At 41.3% G+C, this 21,235-nt stretch overlaps 1 protein-coding gene and 1 long non-coding RNA gene across 10 annotated transcripts in view; one reads left to right on the plus strand and one right to left on the minus strand.

Moving 5' to 3' along the window:
• RGS6 (regulator of G protein signaling 6) overlaps positions 1-21,235 on the plus strand; it is a 275,094-nt gene that overhangs the window by 202,286 nt on the left and 51,573 nt on the right. For all 9 annotated transcript variants that reach the window (XR_005601920.1, XR_005601921.1, XM_019282554.3 and 6 more), the window contains exons 6-14: positions 1,088-1,139; positions 3,572-3,636; positions 6,561-6,637; positions 9,538-9,619; positions 10,126-10,200; positions 11,557-11,655; positions 12,685-12,746; positions 17,111-17,221; positions 20,387-20,512. Coding sequence is in view for 7 of the 9 variants with exons in the window: in XM_019282554.3 (XP_019138099.2) it covers positions 1,088-1,139; positions 3,572-3,636; positions 6,561-6,637; positions 9,538-9,619; positions 10,126-10,200; positions 11,557-11,655; positions 12,685-12,746; positions 17,111-17,221; positions 20,387-20,512 (749 nt within the window). In the remaining 2 variants the exon portion in view is untranslated. The remainder of the gene's footprint in view (positions 1-1,087; positions 1,140-3,571; positions 3,637-6,560; positions 6,638-9,537; positions 9,620-10,125; positions 10,201-11,556; positions 11,656-12,684; positions 12,747-17,110; positions 17,222-20,386; positions 20,513-21,235) is intronic.
• LOC120410013 lies at positions 2,593-11,879 on the minus strand. The gene is made up of 2 exons (XR_005601922.1): positions 11,754-11,879; positions 2,593-6,449 (listed from the first exon to the last, which is right to left on the minus strand). It is a non-coding gene; the product is annotated as an uncharacterized LOC120410013 (long non-coding RNA).

Below are 21,235 nucleotides of genomic sequence, written 5' to 3' on the forward strand. Positions count from 1 at the left end.
ATTTCTTTTCCTTCTTTTAAGCCTGTGTAAACCACATCATCAAAGTGTCTGCTTGACTTTTCTTTCCCTTTTCGTACCATTTTTGCATATTCTTTGCCTATTACCATTTCCTGAAACATACCTCCTTAGCTGTTTTCTGCAAAAATAACCTGATAGAATCATGCTTCCTTTCCATTACTCTCTTCTTGCTTCTTTTTACCTCAACATCAGTCCCTCCTTTAACAGTAGCTCTTTAGCTTCTGAAATTCATAAGATATATGTCAGTGAGGAGCATTGAACCCTGTATTGTTTGAATCCCCCATGTTTTCTCGCTATACTTCGGTGCAAGGAATAGTCTGTGTATAAATGTCCTATGCCCATCTATAGCATTACATCAGTAAAGCAATGTGTAATCAGTAAAGGATCAGTGTTCTGTAATTTCTGTGATCACCAGCACATTCTTTTTCATTCATGTTAAAACTGAAATACGGTCACATATAGTAATAGCTTGTAATTAATTGTAGCAACTGCAATATGCAGACCTGGATAGAAAACAAAAGCACAAAGTTTAACAGGACTTCTGCTTTCAGAATGACTCTATGCAGCTGAGTTTTGACCTCTGCCATCTGTTACAATTAAAAAGGAAATTGTTTTGTAGTCTGCCAACCACACTGGTAGCTGCTCCAGAAAAGCAAGGGGTATGTAGCATATAGATAAGACCATGAGGTTTCTCATGCTCTTAAAAAAAAAAAAAATTCAGGTTGCCTGTGCATTCCTGGGGAAAGAGGACGTTCTGGGGATAAAGAATTAAGAGGTCCACATTCAGATGAGCTGGCAACAGTGTCTGAAATTTCATCAGGATGCTGGACATCCTCCTTGAGAGGTGCTTGCATTACAGCATCTCTATTTACCTGCAGTGAGGAATATTAAAGGTCATACCTTCCTGGAAAAGCATCCTCACTTTTACTGAGATCTGTAGCAGTGTTTTCTCTGAGGGCAGAGACTGGCTGGTAGATTTTGTGATTCTTCTTTTTGTACTTGTAATTTTTTTTGCATCTGAATTGGTTTTCATCTCTTAAATTACAAAACTCTGTATGTTTTTTCCTAGGCACCATACTTTTGGCCTTCAAACTGTTGGGAACCAGAAAACACAGATTATGGTGAGAGTATAATTATTTTACTATAGAAAGTTAGTTTGTGATCCAAAAAATTGTCCTTAAAATAATTACTGTTGGACATCTACACCCTTCATGTAGAGTGCACCCTTCATGTGCAGAGTTTCTTGTCAGATGGCAGCATCAGGGGCAGATATGTGCCCATCTCAAATGCAGGAATTTGAAATCCTGGGGCATCTCAAGCCCCTGGAGCTGTAGCTATTGAGCTCAGTGGGGCCAGGGTTTTGCCTTCTGCTACCTTCATTCTCCCAATAGCCCCATTCATTTCAGTAGGATTTGTGGCAAGCAGAATACTGGTTCTTGGGAATCTTAAACAATACCAGTATTTCTTTTGTGGGAGAACATCCTCTGATCTGTTGCTGAATCTCTTATGTTGATCAATAAAATTTACTTCATCTGGGCACTCATCTGACTGATCAATAAACCATTACGTAACTAACAGCAACCCACAGTTAAATGTTCTCTGATACATGACATCAGACTTATTTTCCCATTTTTTTAAGATTACCAGATGATAGGGTAAAAGAGAAGACTGAGCATGGTTTATGAGCTAATAAAGTGCAACGTGGTGTTTTAAACATGTGAGTGCCTGCAGACAGGGATAATACATAAAGAAGATATGTCAGTGTTGTTATCTTTAGCTGTCTGCATGCAATATTGCTGTCTCTTCCAGAACTGCACTTCTTTCACAGTTAAATGATAAAATTAATTGTTGCATCCTGGTGTGGCTTTGGAAGAGGAAGCGTATCCATGTGTGCAGTCATAAAATGGGGGCTTCTGGAAGTCCTTTTATCTCATAAGATTGGTTTAGAACTCTTCTCTGAATAATCAGTTTGGGTTTTTTTCCTTCTTGTGCAATAATTACTCATCATTATGGATTCTGGAAGTTATTTGCTGGGGTAAAGAAGTAGCCTGCAGTGGTGTGTGTCATGATAGTTCATTTGCAGTCCTCATCTGCAGAGGAGCTAGCACAGACTTACATGTTTATCCCAGTGAGGGAACTGCTTAGGAGAAAACATGATGCTGTTTTGTATATGCAAAAAAATTCCATATTTTACAGTCACCCTAAATCACTGTGTGAACTGTGCCTAATATGTATTCTGTAAATACCAGAATAATAATATGAAAATGGAGATTCTGTTCTTTTTCCTGCAGTATGAGATAAATAATTGGTTTTTGCAGTCAGATTATTGTGCTGCAGAGGCATTGAGTGGAGCAGTACATCCCAAAATAAAGCCCTCCATGAGCTGACCCATAGCTGGACAAGCTTCAACTGCATTAGCTCTGAGCCCTGTAGTGGCAGATTTTCATCTGTCCCAGAAACCTCTAACATATGCTTATAATCAGACTTTGCATAGCAGAGGCCTGTACAGATGGAGTCTTCCCAGGAATTAATCCCAAACCAGCAGTAGACCCAAATAAAACTGAAATCCCAGCAGCACTTCATACTTTTTTTTATTTGCATGTGTCCACTTACAGGAGAGGAACTAACTTGCTAATGGCAGGTCACTGCCTTGCGTGAAAAAACGCTGTGAGACAACTGACTCACTTCATTTGGTGTCGTAAGTGCCTTACAGAGGAAACTGCCCTTGAGATGTGTAAATATAAATGAACTGGTCTGCTCTGGTTACAATGCATAAAACTGGCTCACTATATGAATGTTAAAATTACAGAAACAGCGTAGAATAGAATTTCATGAGTAGCACTGGGCCTCTATTATGTTCAGACCTGACTATGTACCCAGAGTGTGCTGTGGACCTTGTGTTTCAGCCTGTAATGAAAATGGGATGACCTAGCAGATCCAGGTGGGGCTTTCCCAGGAGTTAGCCTGGGACTGGTTTGGTGGTGTGCACTGGGCTCATCTTGAATCTCAGAATCCCAAACCACATCAGTTTCAGCAGTCTGTGCCTATAGCGAAATGTGACAGGGCTTCTCTTAATCATTTGAAGTATGTAAGAATAAGTAGATGGAGCTTATTAAAAAATGCTCAGATCATACCTTTAAGATCTGGCCCTTATTTCTGTTTTCGCATCAATATCCTGATTTATTTTTATTTTTTCTTAGCAGAAAAGAAATGCAGGGATGGTGACTTCAGCATGCATATTCCCAACCTGCTTAGGGGAACAGGTTGCTAATGCTATATCCAGAAGCAATTGTGCCTTTTTTGGACTTCTTGTTAGGTCCTGGCATCTGCTCTCAGCACTTTTAAATGAGATGTCCCAGATGTTTAGGGCCTCTGAGATGAGCTGTAAGCAATGTCAGCTGGGTGTTCAGCCCTCTCATTCCTTGATTCATGTTGGTTTCCGATGAAAACGAGCTGTCTACTTTTTTTTCCTTCTTTTTTTTTTTTTTTTTTTTTCAGAATCTAGTACTAATAATCTGTCTGTAATTGTTTTCCATTCTGTTTCTCCCTTTAGCCATCTATCTTTGCAAACGGACCATGCAGAACAAAGCTAGGCTGGAGCTGGCGGATTATGAAGCCGTAGGTACACTGCTGCTAGAGTTTAAAGCTGGGGGGTGCAGGGATAGCTTTGCTTGCTAACTGAATGCTGCCATTTTGTGCACTGGGGACAGCCTTTACCATATCTTTTTCTTAGTTGGCAGAACTGTGTGAAGGTTGATGTGGAGACAACATCAGGACCGTGATTGATGAATGTCCCTGGCTTTGCAGTGTCCCACGTTAATGCACCTGCTGTATAATGAGCCCTTCATGGGGCGAATTACACAGAAGTTCAGCTTGGTGTCCTGTTTTCAGATAGGAAATCCTGGTTTATATAGCAGATTTCAGCACAGGGAAATGATGGATTTTCAGGTGTGCCATTGGGCAATTAAATTGTTGATGAGACATCTAGTTACAAAAGTTCTCAGATATTAGACTTGGAATGTTTTCAATATGCCATATGAAAAATATCACTGAACTTTATTCAGAGCGTGTTTTCTGATATGGAATTACTGTGAATAAAAATATCCTAAACTTTAGTGTCAGACATCAGGGTGGAGAGGAGTGGGAAGATGGAGGCAGGAAGGGCAGGGCTGTGTATTTCTTTGAATACCAGCAGTGTAGCACTCTGAGCAGCGAAGCTTTTCTGTCATACTGACTTTCTTCTGTTTACTTGTTCGACAGTGTAATAGCAGAATTTTATACATGGAGTTTTTAGTTGGAGGGTTTGTTTACAAAGTTGGTTCTAGTGGATTTCTGTGGTCATGTTTGTTACAATGAAAACATTTATATTGCATATAATCACATATATTTTAGAGTGGGATTTTTTCTTCCAAGACTGGAGTTTTTCCTTCTTCCTTACCTTCCCCATTTTGGAACATCTGTGCATGTGGAGAAATATGTTCATGCTATTCTGTCCTTTCAGTGCAGAGCATGCAAAAATTGCCTCTTATCTAGTCTACCCGGGAAGTGCATTCAGACTTCCCAAGAGTTCTAATCTCAAGCAGGCACAAAGGAAGGAATATAATAATCTGCATGCACGTACATGTCCTTTTGCTGAGTTTTCTCTTCTGCATATTGTTGATTTCATGATTAAAACCATTAAAATTGCTCACATCCAACCAATTAACTGTAAGTACTCCAAAGATCTATCATAAAGCAACAAAAGGCTGTTCAGCAGTGCACATACTCCCACACACATGCAGTGAGGCTAAAGTACTTTTGCACATTGTTGCCTACTGAGAGTAGCAATGCTCCAGTGATGGTAAATAATTAGATCTTGGCAGTCTCTCATTTTTCTTGTGAATATTGCATTGCACAATTAGAAGTTACTTCTGCATTCAAACTTTGTTCTCTTAATTAGAGACATTCAGATAAGAATGGCACCAAGTCCTCCTAAGCATTATGGGAGCTGAAGCAGATCCAATAAGGGATGTAAGCTCAGCACAAGTGAGAGAAACAGGCTTGCAGGAGTGAGAAGGAGCCCTTCTCACAGTTTTGGAGATGGAGCTGGAGAATGCTTCTCCATAGGTATCAGCAGTGACCTGGAGCTTTAAAAGAGGCTCTCTACAAAGCATGTCAGGGGACATCTCATTTTTAGGTTCTGCTTGCAGCATTCACAGACAATCCCCCAGCCCCCATTTATACTGAGTAGAGCAGGAGTCTTGATGATGTGATTAAGCTTGTATAGTTGCATTCAGGTTTTTCTATAATTGGTCAAACATAAGCACAATTCAAATATAGCTTCAGTTGGTGATATTTGATTGGCCTTAGCATATGTACTCCAGAGGGCACATGTGAACGTAATTTAAAACAAAATAAAAATAATGAAAAAAAAATTTCTTTTACAGATAATTACAAGTTGTTCTTCCTTGTAGCCACATTTAAGGAAATCATCACAGTTCAGTACAGCTGTAAATCATTTGTTTAACTGTTTTCCTCCATGTGTACAGACTGAAACCGTTACGTGGACTTGGTGGTAGCAGGGCCAAGCTTTATGTTATCTTGTGTTATACAAGAGTTTAAAGTAAATAATAGTAAGATTTCTTCTTGCATTGAAATGCATGTGCCTCAAGTAAGTTTCTTGAAATAAAGGTGATAAGTATAAAAAAACAGTAAAACTACAAGTGTTTGTTTTCAGTGTAAATTTGAAAGAGTTAAACCAGCTGTAATGGAGAAGAGCATCCTGTTGTCTCACAGGTCTCCATTCCTGGGGAGGGAGTGGATATGTAACTTAGGGGTGCCATTTAAGCCTGAAATTCTGGCCATGTTCTGAGTTTAACCTTGAGCTGTGATGAAGCCATATCCCCATCCAAATCCTCTCTGTAACGGGTCTGGACCAGAGCTCTTACTTCAGATGTAGAGCAAAACTGCATCTGGAGCCATTCTTTGCAGTAACTGTGTTCATTGTTCAGGAAAACAAGCTATTTCCTTTTGTGAATCATCCTGGCAATCCCCAGCCTTCAGAACTGTGCAGCTGCATAATGCTCCCAGCAGTGACCACGACTGAGCAAAGCAGGGGACGCTCTGGCTTTGCACCTTCACAAAAGCCTGAAGAGAAGAGAACAGTGCAGAGAGGAAGGGAAAGTGAGGATGAGAGGGAAATGTGCAGCTGGCAGCCATCTGCTATCAGAAATGAAAGTCATCAGCTTCACAAAGCTTCTCAGTGTTATCTTTTGGGAACAAGTCCATAATTTTTTTCATAGTAGAGCTCAAGCTGTCTTCATCACACTCCATTACTTATCTCTGACAGGGCCCTTTGGGTTGCAGCCCAAAAAGATGTGTAACAGCCTTGCTTTGCCTGCAGTATAGTTCACCTGAAACCAACACTGACTTCCATGTCTTTAGTTTCTCAGCTTAAAAAAAAAAAAAAGAATAAAATAAATACCCACCATGCTAAATGTGATCTCAAGCATTTGTTGTAATTACAGAAATTAGTTGTTCTTACTATTTTAATCTTTCAACAGGAAAACTTAGCAAGACTTCAGAGAGCGTTTGCAAGAAAGTGGGAATTCATCTTCATGCAAGCAGAGGCCCAAGTGAAGTGAGTAATCCTGGAGCACTGAATTGCACCAGTATTTAGAGCTGTGAAGGGAAGGGGATTCTGTACAGATAAAACTTTTTTGTCAAAATCTTACTGTGACTAAGCTCAGAAGGTGTTGGTGAATTTTAATCACTGGCAGACTAGAAACGGGAGAGAGCCAATTTTGAAGGTGTGTGCCAGAAACTGAAAGATGGGTTTAATTATCTATACATGGAAATGTGGGTCAGGAGCTCCTAAGCCTGTATTTGCCATGGGACTCTGGGTAATTCACAAGCCCATTGTGCTTCTACATTTGTGTAGTATTTTTGTTTTGTATGAATGGAAAGAACAGAATTTTGTCATCTGTGTTATTCTATGCTTGCAGAGTATTTCTGAGTCTAAAAATAGTGTCACTTCAGTGTCATTATAAGGGTGGTATTTACAGCAGGTATTTCTTCTCATCTTCTCTTATGAGAGCAGTATGAAGCCTCATAATGTTTTGAGTGTGTTTTCATTGCTGCTGGTAAATGGGTATGGTCCAGGGTCTGTGTACTGTTGTCTACAAAGTAATACCTAGAACTCTGAGGGTCCATTTTGTGCATGTCATTGTCACCTATAAAATGGAAGGGTTGCTGAAGGTGACACGTGAGGACACCAGTACTGAAACTGTTCCACTGGAAGGAATTTGCTCTTTCAACATTAGATGCTAAAAAGTTAAGGAATATAATTTCTTGAAGGTGTGGCTTGAGGTATATGTCTCTATCGTTGATTAACCCGTTGGAATTTTGATGAATTCTTTGCTTAGCAACATTGAAATTATATACAATTTAAATATATGGTAATTATCTTTTAAATTACAAGGTAATTAAGGGATTTTTTTTCCAACCGGAATAGCAGTGCTCCGTTTGGAAGAGAAAATTAGAACTTAGGATAGCAATTGTACTTTCAGTTACTTAAAGGCTATTGCCAAGATTAAAAAAAAAGTGTAAGTCAAAACAGAAGTCTGCGTTCTGTCTAAAACATATAATTATTATCTAAGAAAGAAATGTAAATATCAGACTCATTGTGGTCATTGTTGGTTATTCATCTTTTCTCCATTCTGTTTTCTTTGAACCCTAAGCATGCATAAGCACTATCAACTTTTTTTGCTGGCTGGTTTTAGCTTCTTAGTTCACAGTTCACGTGATGGTTCAGTCTTCAGGTTTCCAGAAAGGCAGGGACGGAATTCACATTGTAATTCACAGTAACTAAAAGTTTAAGTTAACTAAAAGGGGGGGGGGGGGAGCCAAGTGGGGGGGTGATACCTGAAAACATTCCTCCTGCTTACCAAGTTTTGCTTTGCTTTCCACATTTTTGTTTGCACGCAGGATTTCCATTGCTATACCCACATTGCTCAAAAACTGCAGCCATAGAGCATCTAGCTGCTTTGGGTCTTCATAGTTTAAAATGCGAAATACTGAGTTATCAGTAAGTTCGGAGACAGGAGCTGACAATCTGGGTTGAGCACAAAGTGTCGATGAAGAGAATTCATGTAGCCTCCAGAGAGGCTTCCAATTTGTGTGTGCTGTGTGTGTAAGATTGGAATAGGCTTTATCTTCCCCTTTGGCCAGGTGTGAAGGACTCACTCAGAAAGGTAGTTTTGGGCTGGGTGTCCTCAACGCAGTACAGTATCTGCTCTGTCTTTGTGTGGGGACAGAGCTTGTGCCAGAGCTTATTTCTCATTTCAGCCTTGCAAGGGGGAGATTCAGCAAGTGATGTCAAACTGTGGAGAATTTGGTCTTTTTGTGGGGAGGGGTGCTCAGAAACTTCAGTTTCAGTCCCCTGCTTCCTATCCTCTCGGTACCTTTCTAGCACAGACTTAGTCAAGGGTCCCTGCCCCTCAAAAACAAAAACAGGTGGGAGAGAACCTGGTGATCAGAAATCACAGTTGGATTGGGTTTTTTTCCTCTCTGCTTTGATTTTCCTGGTGGCAGCAATGTGGGAACCCAGCACAGGGACACTGAGCTTTATTCAATCCTGCTCTGGAAGTGGAGGCTGTTCCTCCTTCCATGTGCCTCCTCCAGTCCCTATGCAGATATATCTTGAAAGCTGGTGCTTTGCGCTCATGTGTAAAGCTGGGTGAGGTGCCAGATGTCACTTGCTCACTGCTGCCAGGAGTTGCTTTGAACAACCTCTGCTGGCCTTTGGGCTGTGTCCTTTGAGTGAGTTGGTTCACTGGCTGCATCAGGGCTGGAATTACTGAGTTCCTGTTGTCCCATCCCAGTCACGTCTCTCTTGGGTGGGTGCTGGTTTGTAGGGGCCGGGCAGCAAGCTCAGCTCTGGTCACCTGTGCTGTCACCCTTTGCTCTGCCAGCATAGGGGCACACAGGCAGAGCCAGTCTTTGGGTTGAAAGCTCTAAGGAGAAGTGGCCACAAGTGCTGCCCATGCTGTTGCTGCTGGGAATATCTGGGACAGGTGCTCCTTTGCAATCTGTATTCATGCCAGTGGTGCTGCTGGGGTAATGGGGTGCAATGAGGTCTCCTGATGAGGACCTCAGTCCAGCACCAGCCAGGAGCGTCACCTGGAGCAAACAAGTCCTGGTGGGTCTCCTGACACAGACAAAACTACAAACTTTTCCAGCCTGTCAAATCAATCAGAGTATGGGAACAGGGTACCAGGAAAAGTTTTCCTCACCAGATGAAAAAGAGCTGTTAAATTTTAATTAATAGGAAAATCTCTTTTGACCCATGCTGGAGTAAACATCAGTGATAATTTGTTCATGGCATGTGCCCTTGCAAGTGCAAGTGTGACATCTCTGTACAAAAAAAGTTGATCTCTGAAACTTTCTGTCTTGGGGTTAAAAACCACAGCTAGGAACTATATCAAAGAAGAAAGCATGACTTGTACATTGACTCATGCTCACTTATGCTTTTGTTTTCAGAATCGACAGGAAAAAGGATAAAACGGAAAGAAAGATCTTGGACAGCCAGGAAAGAGCTTTCTGGGATGTGCACAGGCCTGTGGTAAAACTATTTTTGAATGATGAGACTTTCCAGGTTTTGACAGGAAAAGTTTCATTACTAGTAAATGTTTTATGTACAAAGACATTGCCTTTACAGTGACCACATGGATTTTCCTCGCAGTTCAAAATACACCAAGTGTCTACAAGATTATTTGAGACATTCTGGGCTTGTGCACCTATGGAACTATTGATTTGGAAATACGTGACAAATATGAACTTTGGAAAATTATTTACTGGGCTTGTGAAAGAAAAGCAGCTTACTCAGTTTGGCTCAGAAAATGCTCCCCCATGTTAGCAATTTCCTTCTGGTGCCAAAGTTAGCAGTAAGTGGATTGAATGCTGACATGGCATCCTTGGGTATATGCAGTATCTTGTTTAGCAAGAGTAATTTATGGAACGCAAATCTCAAGAAAGAGTTTTGGACAAGATCTAATTGTATATTTTATAAAGGTAAGGTAGGATGAAGATTCTAAACAGAGGAGTAACATGATAACCATCTCTTTTCAGCCAGGCTGTGTGAACACCACAGAAATGGACATCAGAAAGTGTCGCCGTATGAAAAACCCACAAAAAGTGAAAAAGGTCAGTTTGAGTTCCTGATTTTGGTTTTTGCTTGTTTGGGGTTGGTTTGGTTCACTGGTTTTGTTTTCTTTTAATGTAAATCATACTTGACACATACAGTATATGAGATTTACCCAATAGGAACAAAAAAAAAAGTGTTTTGATAGTATGAGTTCTGTTATGTTCTCCTTGGTGAATTTATTATTTCCATTTTACCAGCAAAGTGATACTGACTGGGTGATGGGTAGAGCCGAGAAGGGCATTAAGGAGCTCTGTGTCCCAAATGTCTGATGGCTCTGCACTCCCATAAAATTAAAAGGAATTGGAAATAATACCTAGGTTCCCATGTAAGAAATTATCTAGGCACAGATAATAAGGTGTTTACCTGCCTTAATCATTTTAAAGGCTGGATCATTAGCAACTTGGATGACTTTGACTTCCAGCAAGTTTGAGCTCTTCTGTGTGTATGAAGTCGTAGAAACGTTTAGATTGAAGAAAACCATTAAGATCAGTGACTCAAAACCTTAACCTAACCAAGTCCTCCACTAAACCATGTTCCTGTCTTTGAAATAAAACCTTCAAGGGTGGTCACTCAAAAACATCCCTGAGCAGCATTGTTCCATTTCTTGATAACCGTTTCAGAGAAGAAATTTTCCTAATATCCAGTCTAAACCTCTCTTGGCACAGCTTCAGGCTGTTTCTTCTCGTCTCATCACTTGTTACCTTTTTGGACGGGGCACTGAACTCCTGAACTTCCATAGGAAATTAAATTGCAGCAGAGCTGTTCACATGTCTATTAGACATTTTACTGAAAAGCAAAAGCACTAAATGAAAGGGCAAATGATATTACTTTCAGTGCAGGTGTCTGTCCTGAAGATGAATGGCTACAAGTCAGTCTGCAAGGTTTTTGTTTAGAGAAGTTCACATGAACTTGACCCTTTGACTTAACCTGGTTAAGTACTTTCTTCAATATGTAGTTTTACATCAAAAAATTAAACCAAGTGAAAGACAGAGGCATACAATTGGGTTCTAGTATTTTCTTTTGCCACTTGGTTAACCCCAGTGACAGTTCCCAGTGTTTATTCTGCAAGTGTTAATGCACACAGCCTTCAGAGCTCCTAAAAATTATCAGCTGCATTTTAACATTTAAAACAAACTCCTCTCTTAACATGCCTACAGGCCTTCCAAGCGCAGGCATCAGCAAGCACAGTCTGATCTGTAAATTTTGCTCCGGGCCAAATGATTATTGACCTGTGTGTGTATAAACAGTAGGAAATTGCTGGCTTGTTACCTTACTGCTTTGCATACCTCACTGTTCCTCACTGCGTAACAGCAAAATGCTGCAATCCCATCTGTTTGTTCCTTGGTTCCCCACAGTCAGTATATGGGGTTACGGAGGAGTCTCAGCCCCAGAGCCCTGTACACCTGCCCTCCCAACCGGTGCGCAAGACAACAAAAGAGGATTTCCGGAAGCAAGTAAGTAGGTGGCTGTATGGCAGCTCTTCTGAGAACTGCTACCAGAAAAAAGCATATGAAGTTATTGAGATACCAGCAAAAAAAATTGTATGTTTTACCTGTTCTTGATCCTCACATACTTCTCCTTGATGCTGCCTAATGTAAAGTGTTAGTAAGTATTCATTGAGCAGTGCAGTTATAAGGTGATCCGTATTATGAGTAACACTAACATTTGAATCTGCTGTTACTCTGTGGACCAGTAGACAGGTTAATTTCCAGTTCACTGAGGATGTCTGAAAAGTGGGCAGTGGCAAAGGCCAGCGTAGCTATGCACAGGCTGGGGACGAGTGCTGAGGAAGGGCATTGTTCAGTGCATGAATGTTAGACTGTACAGTCAGAGCTTTTAGGAAACTAGGAAAAAGTTTTTTGCACAATCACGCCAAGGAATGACCAGCCAGCTCACATATCCTTGTCCTGGCATGAAGAGCTCTCCCTCAAAATTATTTTGCTGCAACAAGCAGCCCTCACTGAAAGACAAACAGGAATCACTAGATCAGCGTTTTACTAAAGACAGCTTTAAAACTTTTTCTTAGGCAATCTTTTTTTGGGTGGTCTTCTGAACTAAACCTGGATGCTACATTTCTTGAGCTTTTTTATCATAGGCTGAAGAACTGGTTCATAGCAGAATGAAAGTGTGTTGTAAAACTGTTACAGGTCTTGTGATGCTGGTTAGTCAGAGAAATGGGAGAGCAGAATGTGGTTGTAAAAAGATCATATTGCACCCTGAGTAGTCTAGGAACCTTGGCCCTAAATATGTGTCTTTCCTACTTTAATTATGTCTTCTGAAGCTTCCCCTAGGGCTTAGCCTTTGGAAATGGAGACTCCTATTGGAAGCAGTTAATAAGCTTCTGATACCTAGGGAAGGGTCCCATTTCCTTCTGAGTTACTTTCAAGCTGTTTGGAAAGAGAAGTCAATAGCGTGTTGGGATATTGTCAATGCGTGCTGTAGAACTCATGGATTGTTAATGTCCTTGTTATCTCTCTCCTCAGATAACTTTTCTGAACATGCAGATAGAGAGACATTGTTTAAAGATGTCCAAAGTAGCAGAAAGGTGAGTGTCCCCATTTTGATGATTTCCCATTCTTTCCTCATCTCCAGTTTGGCATTTCTAGGAACAGAGCAGGCAGCAAAGTGCAAAGACTTGATCCCCTTTCTGTGCATCAATCCTTTTCCCTCCTTTCCCAGCTGTGCTGCCTATTTGCTGGCTGCTGACACTTCTGTACTCTCTCTTCTGCCACTGAGCAAAAATAGGTAGAACATGAGGACCTGTAATACTGCAAAAGAGAAGAAGCAAAAGAAAAAACCCTTGCAGGACTTGTTTCCCACCCCTTCACTACCCTAGGGTTTACTTTTAGAAAAATCATTCCTATTTCGATTTGAAAACACCCTTATTTCCCTTTTTGGCTGAACTCTCAGTGCTCATCTCTTGTTAGTCTGGCACAGCTCTAGGGAAGGAGCTGTTGGCATTTGTTGCACATGGTGTTCACGTCTCTGTTCATACTGGGATTGTAGGGCCAGTTCCTGCTCCCACTTACTTAGAGAGTACTGGGGTTGTACCTGGACTACTGAAGGCAGTATTTTAAGGAGTGGATTTCTAAGAAGCAAATCAAGGCGCACAATTTGACTTGCAGAATATTTAGTTTTGGTAGAAAAGTATGAATAGGTGAAGAACAAGCTCAAATTTAATTGAGTATGACAGTTCATTTACTTAGGTACTTGTAAGTTACGCGCATTTGCAGGGTGGTCACTGAGGTGAAGGTAGGGATAGTCATGCTCTTCAGTGACATCACTTTTAAAGCAAAACTGTGTTGAACATGAGGAACATGATAAGAGCTGGTTGCTTCTAGAAAAATAATAGAGGAATTTTAATTTAAACAAAGTAAAACAGGGTTACCCTATGAAATGTGCTTTGCAGTGCCTGCACCTGCGGTTAGCATGCGTGTGCTATACTAGGTAAATTAAATGGTGAGAGGCCCAATGTAAGTTCCTACTGGCTCATGAAGTTTAACAATTAAAATGAAAATGTATCCAATTAAACAGAAAATATTCAGAGCCTCCCTGAAATCCTGCAATACATTGTATGATTGAAATGAGCACATTTATATTTATGTTTTGGGCTTTTGGATCTTTTTAATTAAGAACATATACTTCTACTTTAACAAAAAAAGTCATTGTACTGGATTTACTTACAATGACCTTAATATACTGAGACAGTAATAATTTTCCTGGTTTGAAAGGGCTTTCTTTTTTTTCTTTTTTTAATTGCTCCCAAGTTGGAGAAGAAAATGTTGCTATCAAAACCTGTGCAAAATAATAACGAGGAGAAAAGCAAATAAAATGAGAACAATCAAATTACAGAATCACAGAATATACTGGGTTGGAGGGGACCCATCAAGATCATCAAGTCCAACCCCTGGCCCTGCACAGGAGAGCCTCAACAATCACACCCTGTGCCTGAGAGCATTGACCAAATGCTTCTTGAGCTCTGTCAGGTTTAGTGCTGTGACCACTTCCCCAAGGAGCCTGTTCCAGTGCCCAGCCACCCTCTGGGTGAAGAACCTTGTATTTCTAAATAATTATTAATTATTATAAAGAATGAAAATCATGGTTGTGGTCTTCAAATCTTGTGAGGAGGTGTTTGGTCATGTGATGACTTTGAATATTGATTTGAATATTGGCAATATTGATTGAGGGTCCCAGGACTTCGTGTGGAAAGTGGTGCAGCCTGGATGTGGATCATTGCAGAGCAGGTAGGAGGGAAGTAGAGGGCTGATGGGTCGACTGGCTTTGCAGCGGTGGGGACTAGTGAGGAGGAATGAACATGGGTGACCTGACTTGAACAATTGCCTGAAAAAAGCCCTGTGCAGCCTTCAAAGTCCCATTAAAACACTGAATACAAGCACTAGGAACAAATTTGCTGTGTAAGGAGATGCTGTTATTATCAAGTCAATTTTCGGACTGGACCCTGCTCTCAGGACAGTTGAGGTGACAGTGTGGCAGATCAGGGTACAGGAGATGACTTCTTGGCATGCTCCTTTCAACAGTCAAGCCTGACAGTGGCACCACCTGCCAATTTTTCAGCATAGTACAAGGGCACTTTCAGAGAGGATGAGGGAAGTAACAAGGAGCAAATAAGTCAGGAAGCACTAGGGCAAACAAGTTACAGAAATAAGATGTAAGTTCTTTCAATAGTAATTGATCAATTGTATTTATTTTCCATTAATTCACGCTATTCTTGGGATAGCCCTTGTCCATCAGAAGAGAAAGGCTCTCCAAAGGGTATCTCCAGCTTCTGTGAGACAAATGCTTGCTGCTAAAGATTTTCTTTCCCTTCCTCCCTATTCCCCTTCCAGGAGTAGATCTGTACCAACTGTGGGAACAGGCATCCCTCAGCTGCCCCACACACCTTGGAAATAGTCTTTCTTCCACGTCCCCACTTGGGACCTGCACACTCTCAGTTTTAGCCGTTGAGATTTGAGAACTGTTGAGCAAAACTATCAGTATATTCTACCTATTGTTTTCCCTGACTGCATTGTGCAGTGTTAGTATGATTTCATTAGACACAGCATCACCGAAATGGCTGGGGAAAAACGAGCATCTTCCTGCCAGAAGCAGTCTCAGCTCCCTAGATGAAAATCTGTGCTATCCTTTCAGCTTCTCAAAGTTCCTGTGAAGGCTCAGCAGGCCCCTTGATTGAGAGACAGTTGTATTCTCAAGGCAAGCTCTGCACTCTTTGGTCAAGTGTTCCTATCACCTCTTCTACCGGATATACAGTTTATCACCCAGAAGGCCAGGTCTGCATTTTGACAAAAATGCTTTCCCTTAGGAGTCCCCTGCCTATAGCCTCCTTTAGACAATGAGGCAATGATTCTGCTGCTGCCATTATACTGAATCAGCAAAATGTGCTTAGAAATTCCCCCTTGTTTCATTTTAGTTTTTTCCCCCTTTCTTTCTTGCTAGTACTTGTATTAGTACCTCTGATGCCTTCTTATTATTTTATTAGGAGCAATTCAGGTTTCACAGCAGATATCTCCTGATTGATCCTTTTTGGCTTTCTTTTCTTTTTTAACCAGCCCTCTCTTTCATTGATGTCTAAGGGGACTGCTGCTGCTCTGTGAAATTGGATGCTGCTCCCTCCTCCAACCCTTGACCCACAGCAGTCATGAAATGTAATTAATGAAATGAGATGAGACAGCCCCGAGTGCCCTCAGGGGCAATGGGAACCTGCTGTGGTTACAAAAGTGTATGATTTTAATGCCTCATGATAAGAGCTAGGACAAACAAAAAGAAATAATTACTATAGAGCAGGTCAGGGAAACTTTCTGCCTTTTATGACCCTTTGTTTCACAGGGTCTTTTCGTTCGCCTGCCTTTTTGAGATGTGGAGGACCAGAGGTAAAGTTTAGCATGGACAATCACAGTGCAAGTACATTAGTTGTTCAGTATGATGAGACATAATTAACTTAGTTAATTACTTGGCAGTAGTAGGCAAAAAAATAAAGTGCCTTAGAGTATTTCCAGTATAGACTAGGAGAAATTTCTTTTGATTTATTTCATATATGCTATCTTTCTTTTGTAAAAATGTGCCCTTAGCCCCAACCCCAGTGGAATTTCTGAATCGTTTATGCAAGCAGACACAGTCCTTTTCCCAGAAAGCTCTTTGAATCTCATCCTAGAGAGGATTAGAAGCTATATGCCTTAACTGACTCACCATGAAGCAAGCCAGTATAAAGGCCAGGTGTTTTTCCAACATGCATATAATTTGTTATAGTCTAAGTTAATTATTACTGTGGAAGTATTTTACAGTAGTGCCATTAGTATAAATACTATATCAACATAACTAAAAAATGATCTATAGGCAAAGCTTTGATGCTCAGGACTGTGATCCTCTGAAGATTTAAACATATTTATAGCTGCAGCCCATGACCCTATTTAGGTGAGTTTCTCATAGTGCATAAATTTATGTAGGTGCAAAAGTTTGCAAAAATGAAAAGGGTGAGAGGCAATAGTAATATGTAGCAAATGAACAGGATGACACATGCTTCATATTCTTCCCATGGCTCTCTGGGGGAAGTCCTGCCATAGCAATCCACTTGTTGCCTCATCAGGCTTTTTGGGGGCATCTGAACAGAGACAAGCTGGAGGAAAATGCTGCTATTGAGGAAAACACTGCAGTGAGCTGGTGGTTGTTTGTGGAGAAATCCTTGCATGCATCATCCCTGGGAAAAGGGTCTCCTGTGGTTGCTGAGAAACTGACTAATCCCTACAAATAAAAAGAAGCACACACACAAAAAAATCCAAGACAAAAAAACCCCAACAGGATAAAAAGAAAAGCTGTACCTCTCTGACGTGTGACTGAGCATTCAAACCCTTTCTTTCTTTTTTTTTTCTTTTTTTTTTTTTTCTTACCTGCCAGTTTAATAGCCTACACAGAGCAATATGTGGAATATGACCCCTTTATAACTCCTGCTGAGCCTTCCAATCCCTGGATAAGTGATGATGCAGCATTGTGGGACATTGAAATGAGGTAAAAAATAATTGGTAGTTTTAACTAATGTGAAAGTTGTCTTGCCATTTTTTTTATATGCTCTTCACACTGCCCTGTTTGGAAAGGAAGTTGTATATCTGTAACTACAAGACTCAAGAACATAGCTAAAGTTTATCACTGGTGTCTGTGAATTATTCAGCCCTTCCACTTCCATATGGCTTGATGTATGGTGCTCTGTAAGTCAGGTAATGGATGTTCTCATGCACATGCACAGGCTCATGTCTAGGAGCCTACAGCTATAGGATACTGCTAAGGCAAACTTGTTCCAGCATATTCTCATTTGACCCTTGAGAGCCTGCTCCTCCCTAGCTGCAATGCTCCAGCTTTGCTGATGTCCTGGAATCCCATGAAAGATGCTGCTGGCAAAATGGGATCAGTTATAGAGTAGTGGTCATTCCTGCTGTGCAGAAGTGAGTTTGGCACAGGAGCCAGAAGAATGTGACCAGTTGTTGAGAAGAATGTAGCTCATGTGAGATGTGTGAGACTTGACAGGTCAGAATTATAATAGGCTGATAGAGTGAGTTTGGGCCTCACCTGTTGGTGAACAAGCTAGTTTGTCTCTGTTATGGTGTCAAATAGATGAAAAGAGGGAGGAACGACTGTAGGACGTTCAATGCCTTGCACCTCAGAAAGTTTCTCAAAAAAAAAAACCAAGCAGAACACTGTAACAGAGATCACGTTTTGCCCATGTGACGCTGGTGCAAGGGAAGTGTGGCCTGTGTCTGTGTCTTTTACCTTCACAGGCTATTCACAATCCTTGTAAAGGGACTTGAATTGTCCTGCCTGCCACTATGCCTAACAGCTCCCACAGCAAATTTGAATGGAATCACCATGTCCCCTATCACCTTCACTACTCAATCACATCCTGTGGCAAACAACTGTAAGGGCTCAGCAGCTTCTCCAGTGTTTAGCTGCTGCCATTTGGCACTATCTAATCCTGTGTGTTATTGAATAATAATTCAGAGATGCTATTGGCCAAGAAAACTGATTCATAGGCAATCAGTGTTCCAAGAAAAGGACAAGTTTTTTGCCCCATTTAAAAACTACGTAATTTGGGATGTGAAACTTGTTTTTACCTGCTTCTCTGGTAGTCCCAGAAATCCATTACTTTCCTAATCTCTGCCCCTCTTCACATAATTTTAATATTTGGGATTTCTTTTTTAGCTAGCTTCTTTCATTTTCTCCATCCTCCCTAGGAGGGCTAGTACCAGATACAGCCCTTGCAAAATACTGCTCTGCAGAAACCCTCACCCACAAGGTAATCCAGACATCCATTATTTCTGCATCTGTTGAGGTAACTGCAAATCCCAGGAAAGATGTCTGTGTCCCTGAAGAATACAATTAACCTGATGTCACAGCCTTACAGGAATTTAAAATAAATGCTTGGCTTCTGCTATGATTTTAGAGTTAAGGAAGGTGATTTCCTGCTGATGAAAAAGAGAAAGCTGTAGTGTGGGAAGATGGAAGAACAAACAGCTCTGTATTTCCATTTTTTTCTCTATTGTAAAAAACCTCACTGCATCTGCATCTAGTTGCAACTTGCATGAATAATTAAATGATCCCCGAGATCCCCTTGTGTTGCCTGCAAAGCTGTTTCCTCAGTTAGGAAAGCAGAGCCCTTGCACAGGAAAACAAAGAGCCTCTCACTTCTAGTGGCAAGGCTGGCTGCAGAGTATGGGCAGCCCCATGCCACTAGAGTTCATCCTTCATGGCAATCAAGACTCAGGAAATGCCATGGAAAGCATTCTGTCTTAGACAGCACTTTGGCCTTTTTTTTGTGCTAGAACATTGTGTAGCTGCAAGAAGAGCAGGTACAGATCTCTGGATTCAGCAGGAAATTCCCTGAGCTTAGATTGTGCGTGGCTCTGCACAAGCATGGCTTTTGTGTCCCTGTGTCCAGGCTGGCTCACATAACGGGTAGGCTGGATCTGCGCCCTTGTCTGCAGCACTGCTGGCTCCTGAGGGAGCGCAGGAGGAGCCATCCCAAGTGTGCTGCTCCTCAAGTGAGGACATGCCTATCAATTTTGCTTAGCCTTTCCACCAAGAGAAAATCAAAGCAGGCATTTTATTTACCCCTTTGGCTTATTTGTCTTCAGCACAGATCGCCACTGTCCCCTAAGGCTCCATGATTAGGAATCGCTGTGGACATGACGAGACGCACAGTTTAATAGATATGTACTGTTAACAATGGCTCTGCTGTCACAAATGTGAGCAGCTGAGCTGTGTTTTAATGGTTGTCTCATAGTATGACGCCATCACACCAGAAGCTTTCAGACACTTTGTGAGCCCAGATTACGCTCTGATGCAGACTGTCTCATAGGATCCTTGTTGTGATTCCCAGGCACCACATCCCCCTATAGGCATCTCTGCAACATGTCTGGCAATTGAAACAACAGCTTATGTAAGTTGGGCTGTATTAAGAAATAATTAAGGAGAAAGGTTGCTAGTGATTTTGGGTGCTTCTCTATCTCAGTATCCCAGCTGAGACACAAAATAAAAGTCTGATTATCATGGAGAGTAGGAGGAAGATGCTTTTTAGTCTTCTGAGACTTAGGTATGCAAAAATCAGAGGCACTGAAAAATAAAAGACTACAAACCAGTAATCATTTTAGATACTTTGTCTGCATTGCTTCTTAGTGGAACTGCTTTTCTAATGCAAATGTGGATCTGAAAATCTGAAGCCAGTTCCAAGTGACCAGGCAGCACTGTGTGGGACACAAGGAAATGCTCTGGAGCTCACCAGTGACCCAGGGAACATTGCTGGAAAATTTCTGCCTTGATGTGTAAGAAATCCTAAGGTAGATTTGAGGAGATATGCAAGAAGTGCATAATGAATAATCATTTAGGTATGGTATGCTGTTTTTCAAGTGAAACCTACCAGAAACTAAAAAAAATATCATTCACAGTCTCTCTTAGTTCAACATGTATGTAGCACCCAAATAGTACTGCTGCTTTAATGATGACCTTGGTCTTTATAGCTTCTTTGTGTTATTTGCTAACTTGTATTTCTGCAAAATCTTGAGAAAAAAACAACATCTCATCTGATAATCTCCCTCCCTTCACTTAGCAGAAACAGCAGCAGCTGCTCGGACAGCAGGCAGAGATGCACATTCCATCTGTTTTTACCCTTCTCTCTCCAAACAGCAAAGAACCTAGTCAGCAGCGTGTGAAAAGATGGGGTTTCTCCATGGATGAGGTGCTGAAGGACCCAGTAGGACGAGACCAGTTCCTTCGTTTCCTGGAATCAGAATTCAGCTCAGAAAACCTCAGGTGAAACCTTTTCTGACTTGACTAAATGAATGGGACCAATCCTACTCTCTTGCATAGGTGAAATGCAATGTTTGGTGTGTCTTGAACTGCTAAAAACACCCATTTGAATAAAGATGAGAACGGCAGAATTTGGCCCACAGCACTGCTACAGATGCCTATATTAGACCTATGTAAGTAATCTCAGAAAGAGTGTTTAGCAGAGCCAGTGTTGTCAGGTATCTTACACAAGGGCTTGCAGACTCGCATGATGTGATGAGATGCAGCACATCACCACTGAGCTCCCTATCAATATATAGGATTTACACGTGTCTTTGTGGCAGGGCTTGTGTCAGGGAAACAGTATGGTCATCATGTGGCTAGGAACTGTTGCAGTATTGGCACTCAGCAAGTCAGGTTTGCAACAACTGCTTTTAGTTTTGGTATCTGCTAGCTGTCCAAGAGCTTGACTCACCTTAACAGGACTCTCTGTGTGGGGATTCTGAGTACCTGATTTCTCAGGTTGTGAAGAAGTCAAAACTTTATTTATGAAAAATTATGTAGACACCCACGTGATTCTACATCAGGCTGAGAGCCAGTAAACCCCACTTTTTTTACAGTCTGAATTACACTGCAGAGGTTTTGTTGCGGTGCTGTGGTTGTGTCTTAGCACATGGATGGGTACAGGGACAGGTTCTCGTGGGGTTTTTTTGGGCAGAAGGTGTTCCAGAAGGCTGAGTGAGCATT

The sequence above is a fragment of the Corvus cornix genome, chromosome 5 (genome assembly GCF_000738735.6).
Source record: "Corvus cornix cornix isolate S_Up_H32 chromosome 5, ASM73873v5, whole genome shotgun sequence".
Classification (NCBI taxonomy): Eukaryota; Metazoa; Chordata; class Aves; order Passeriformes; family Corvidae; genus Corvus; species Corvus cornix.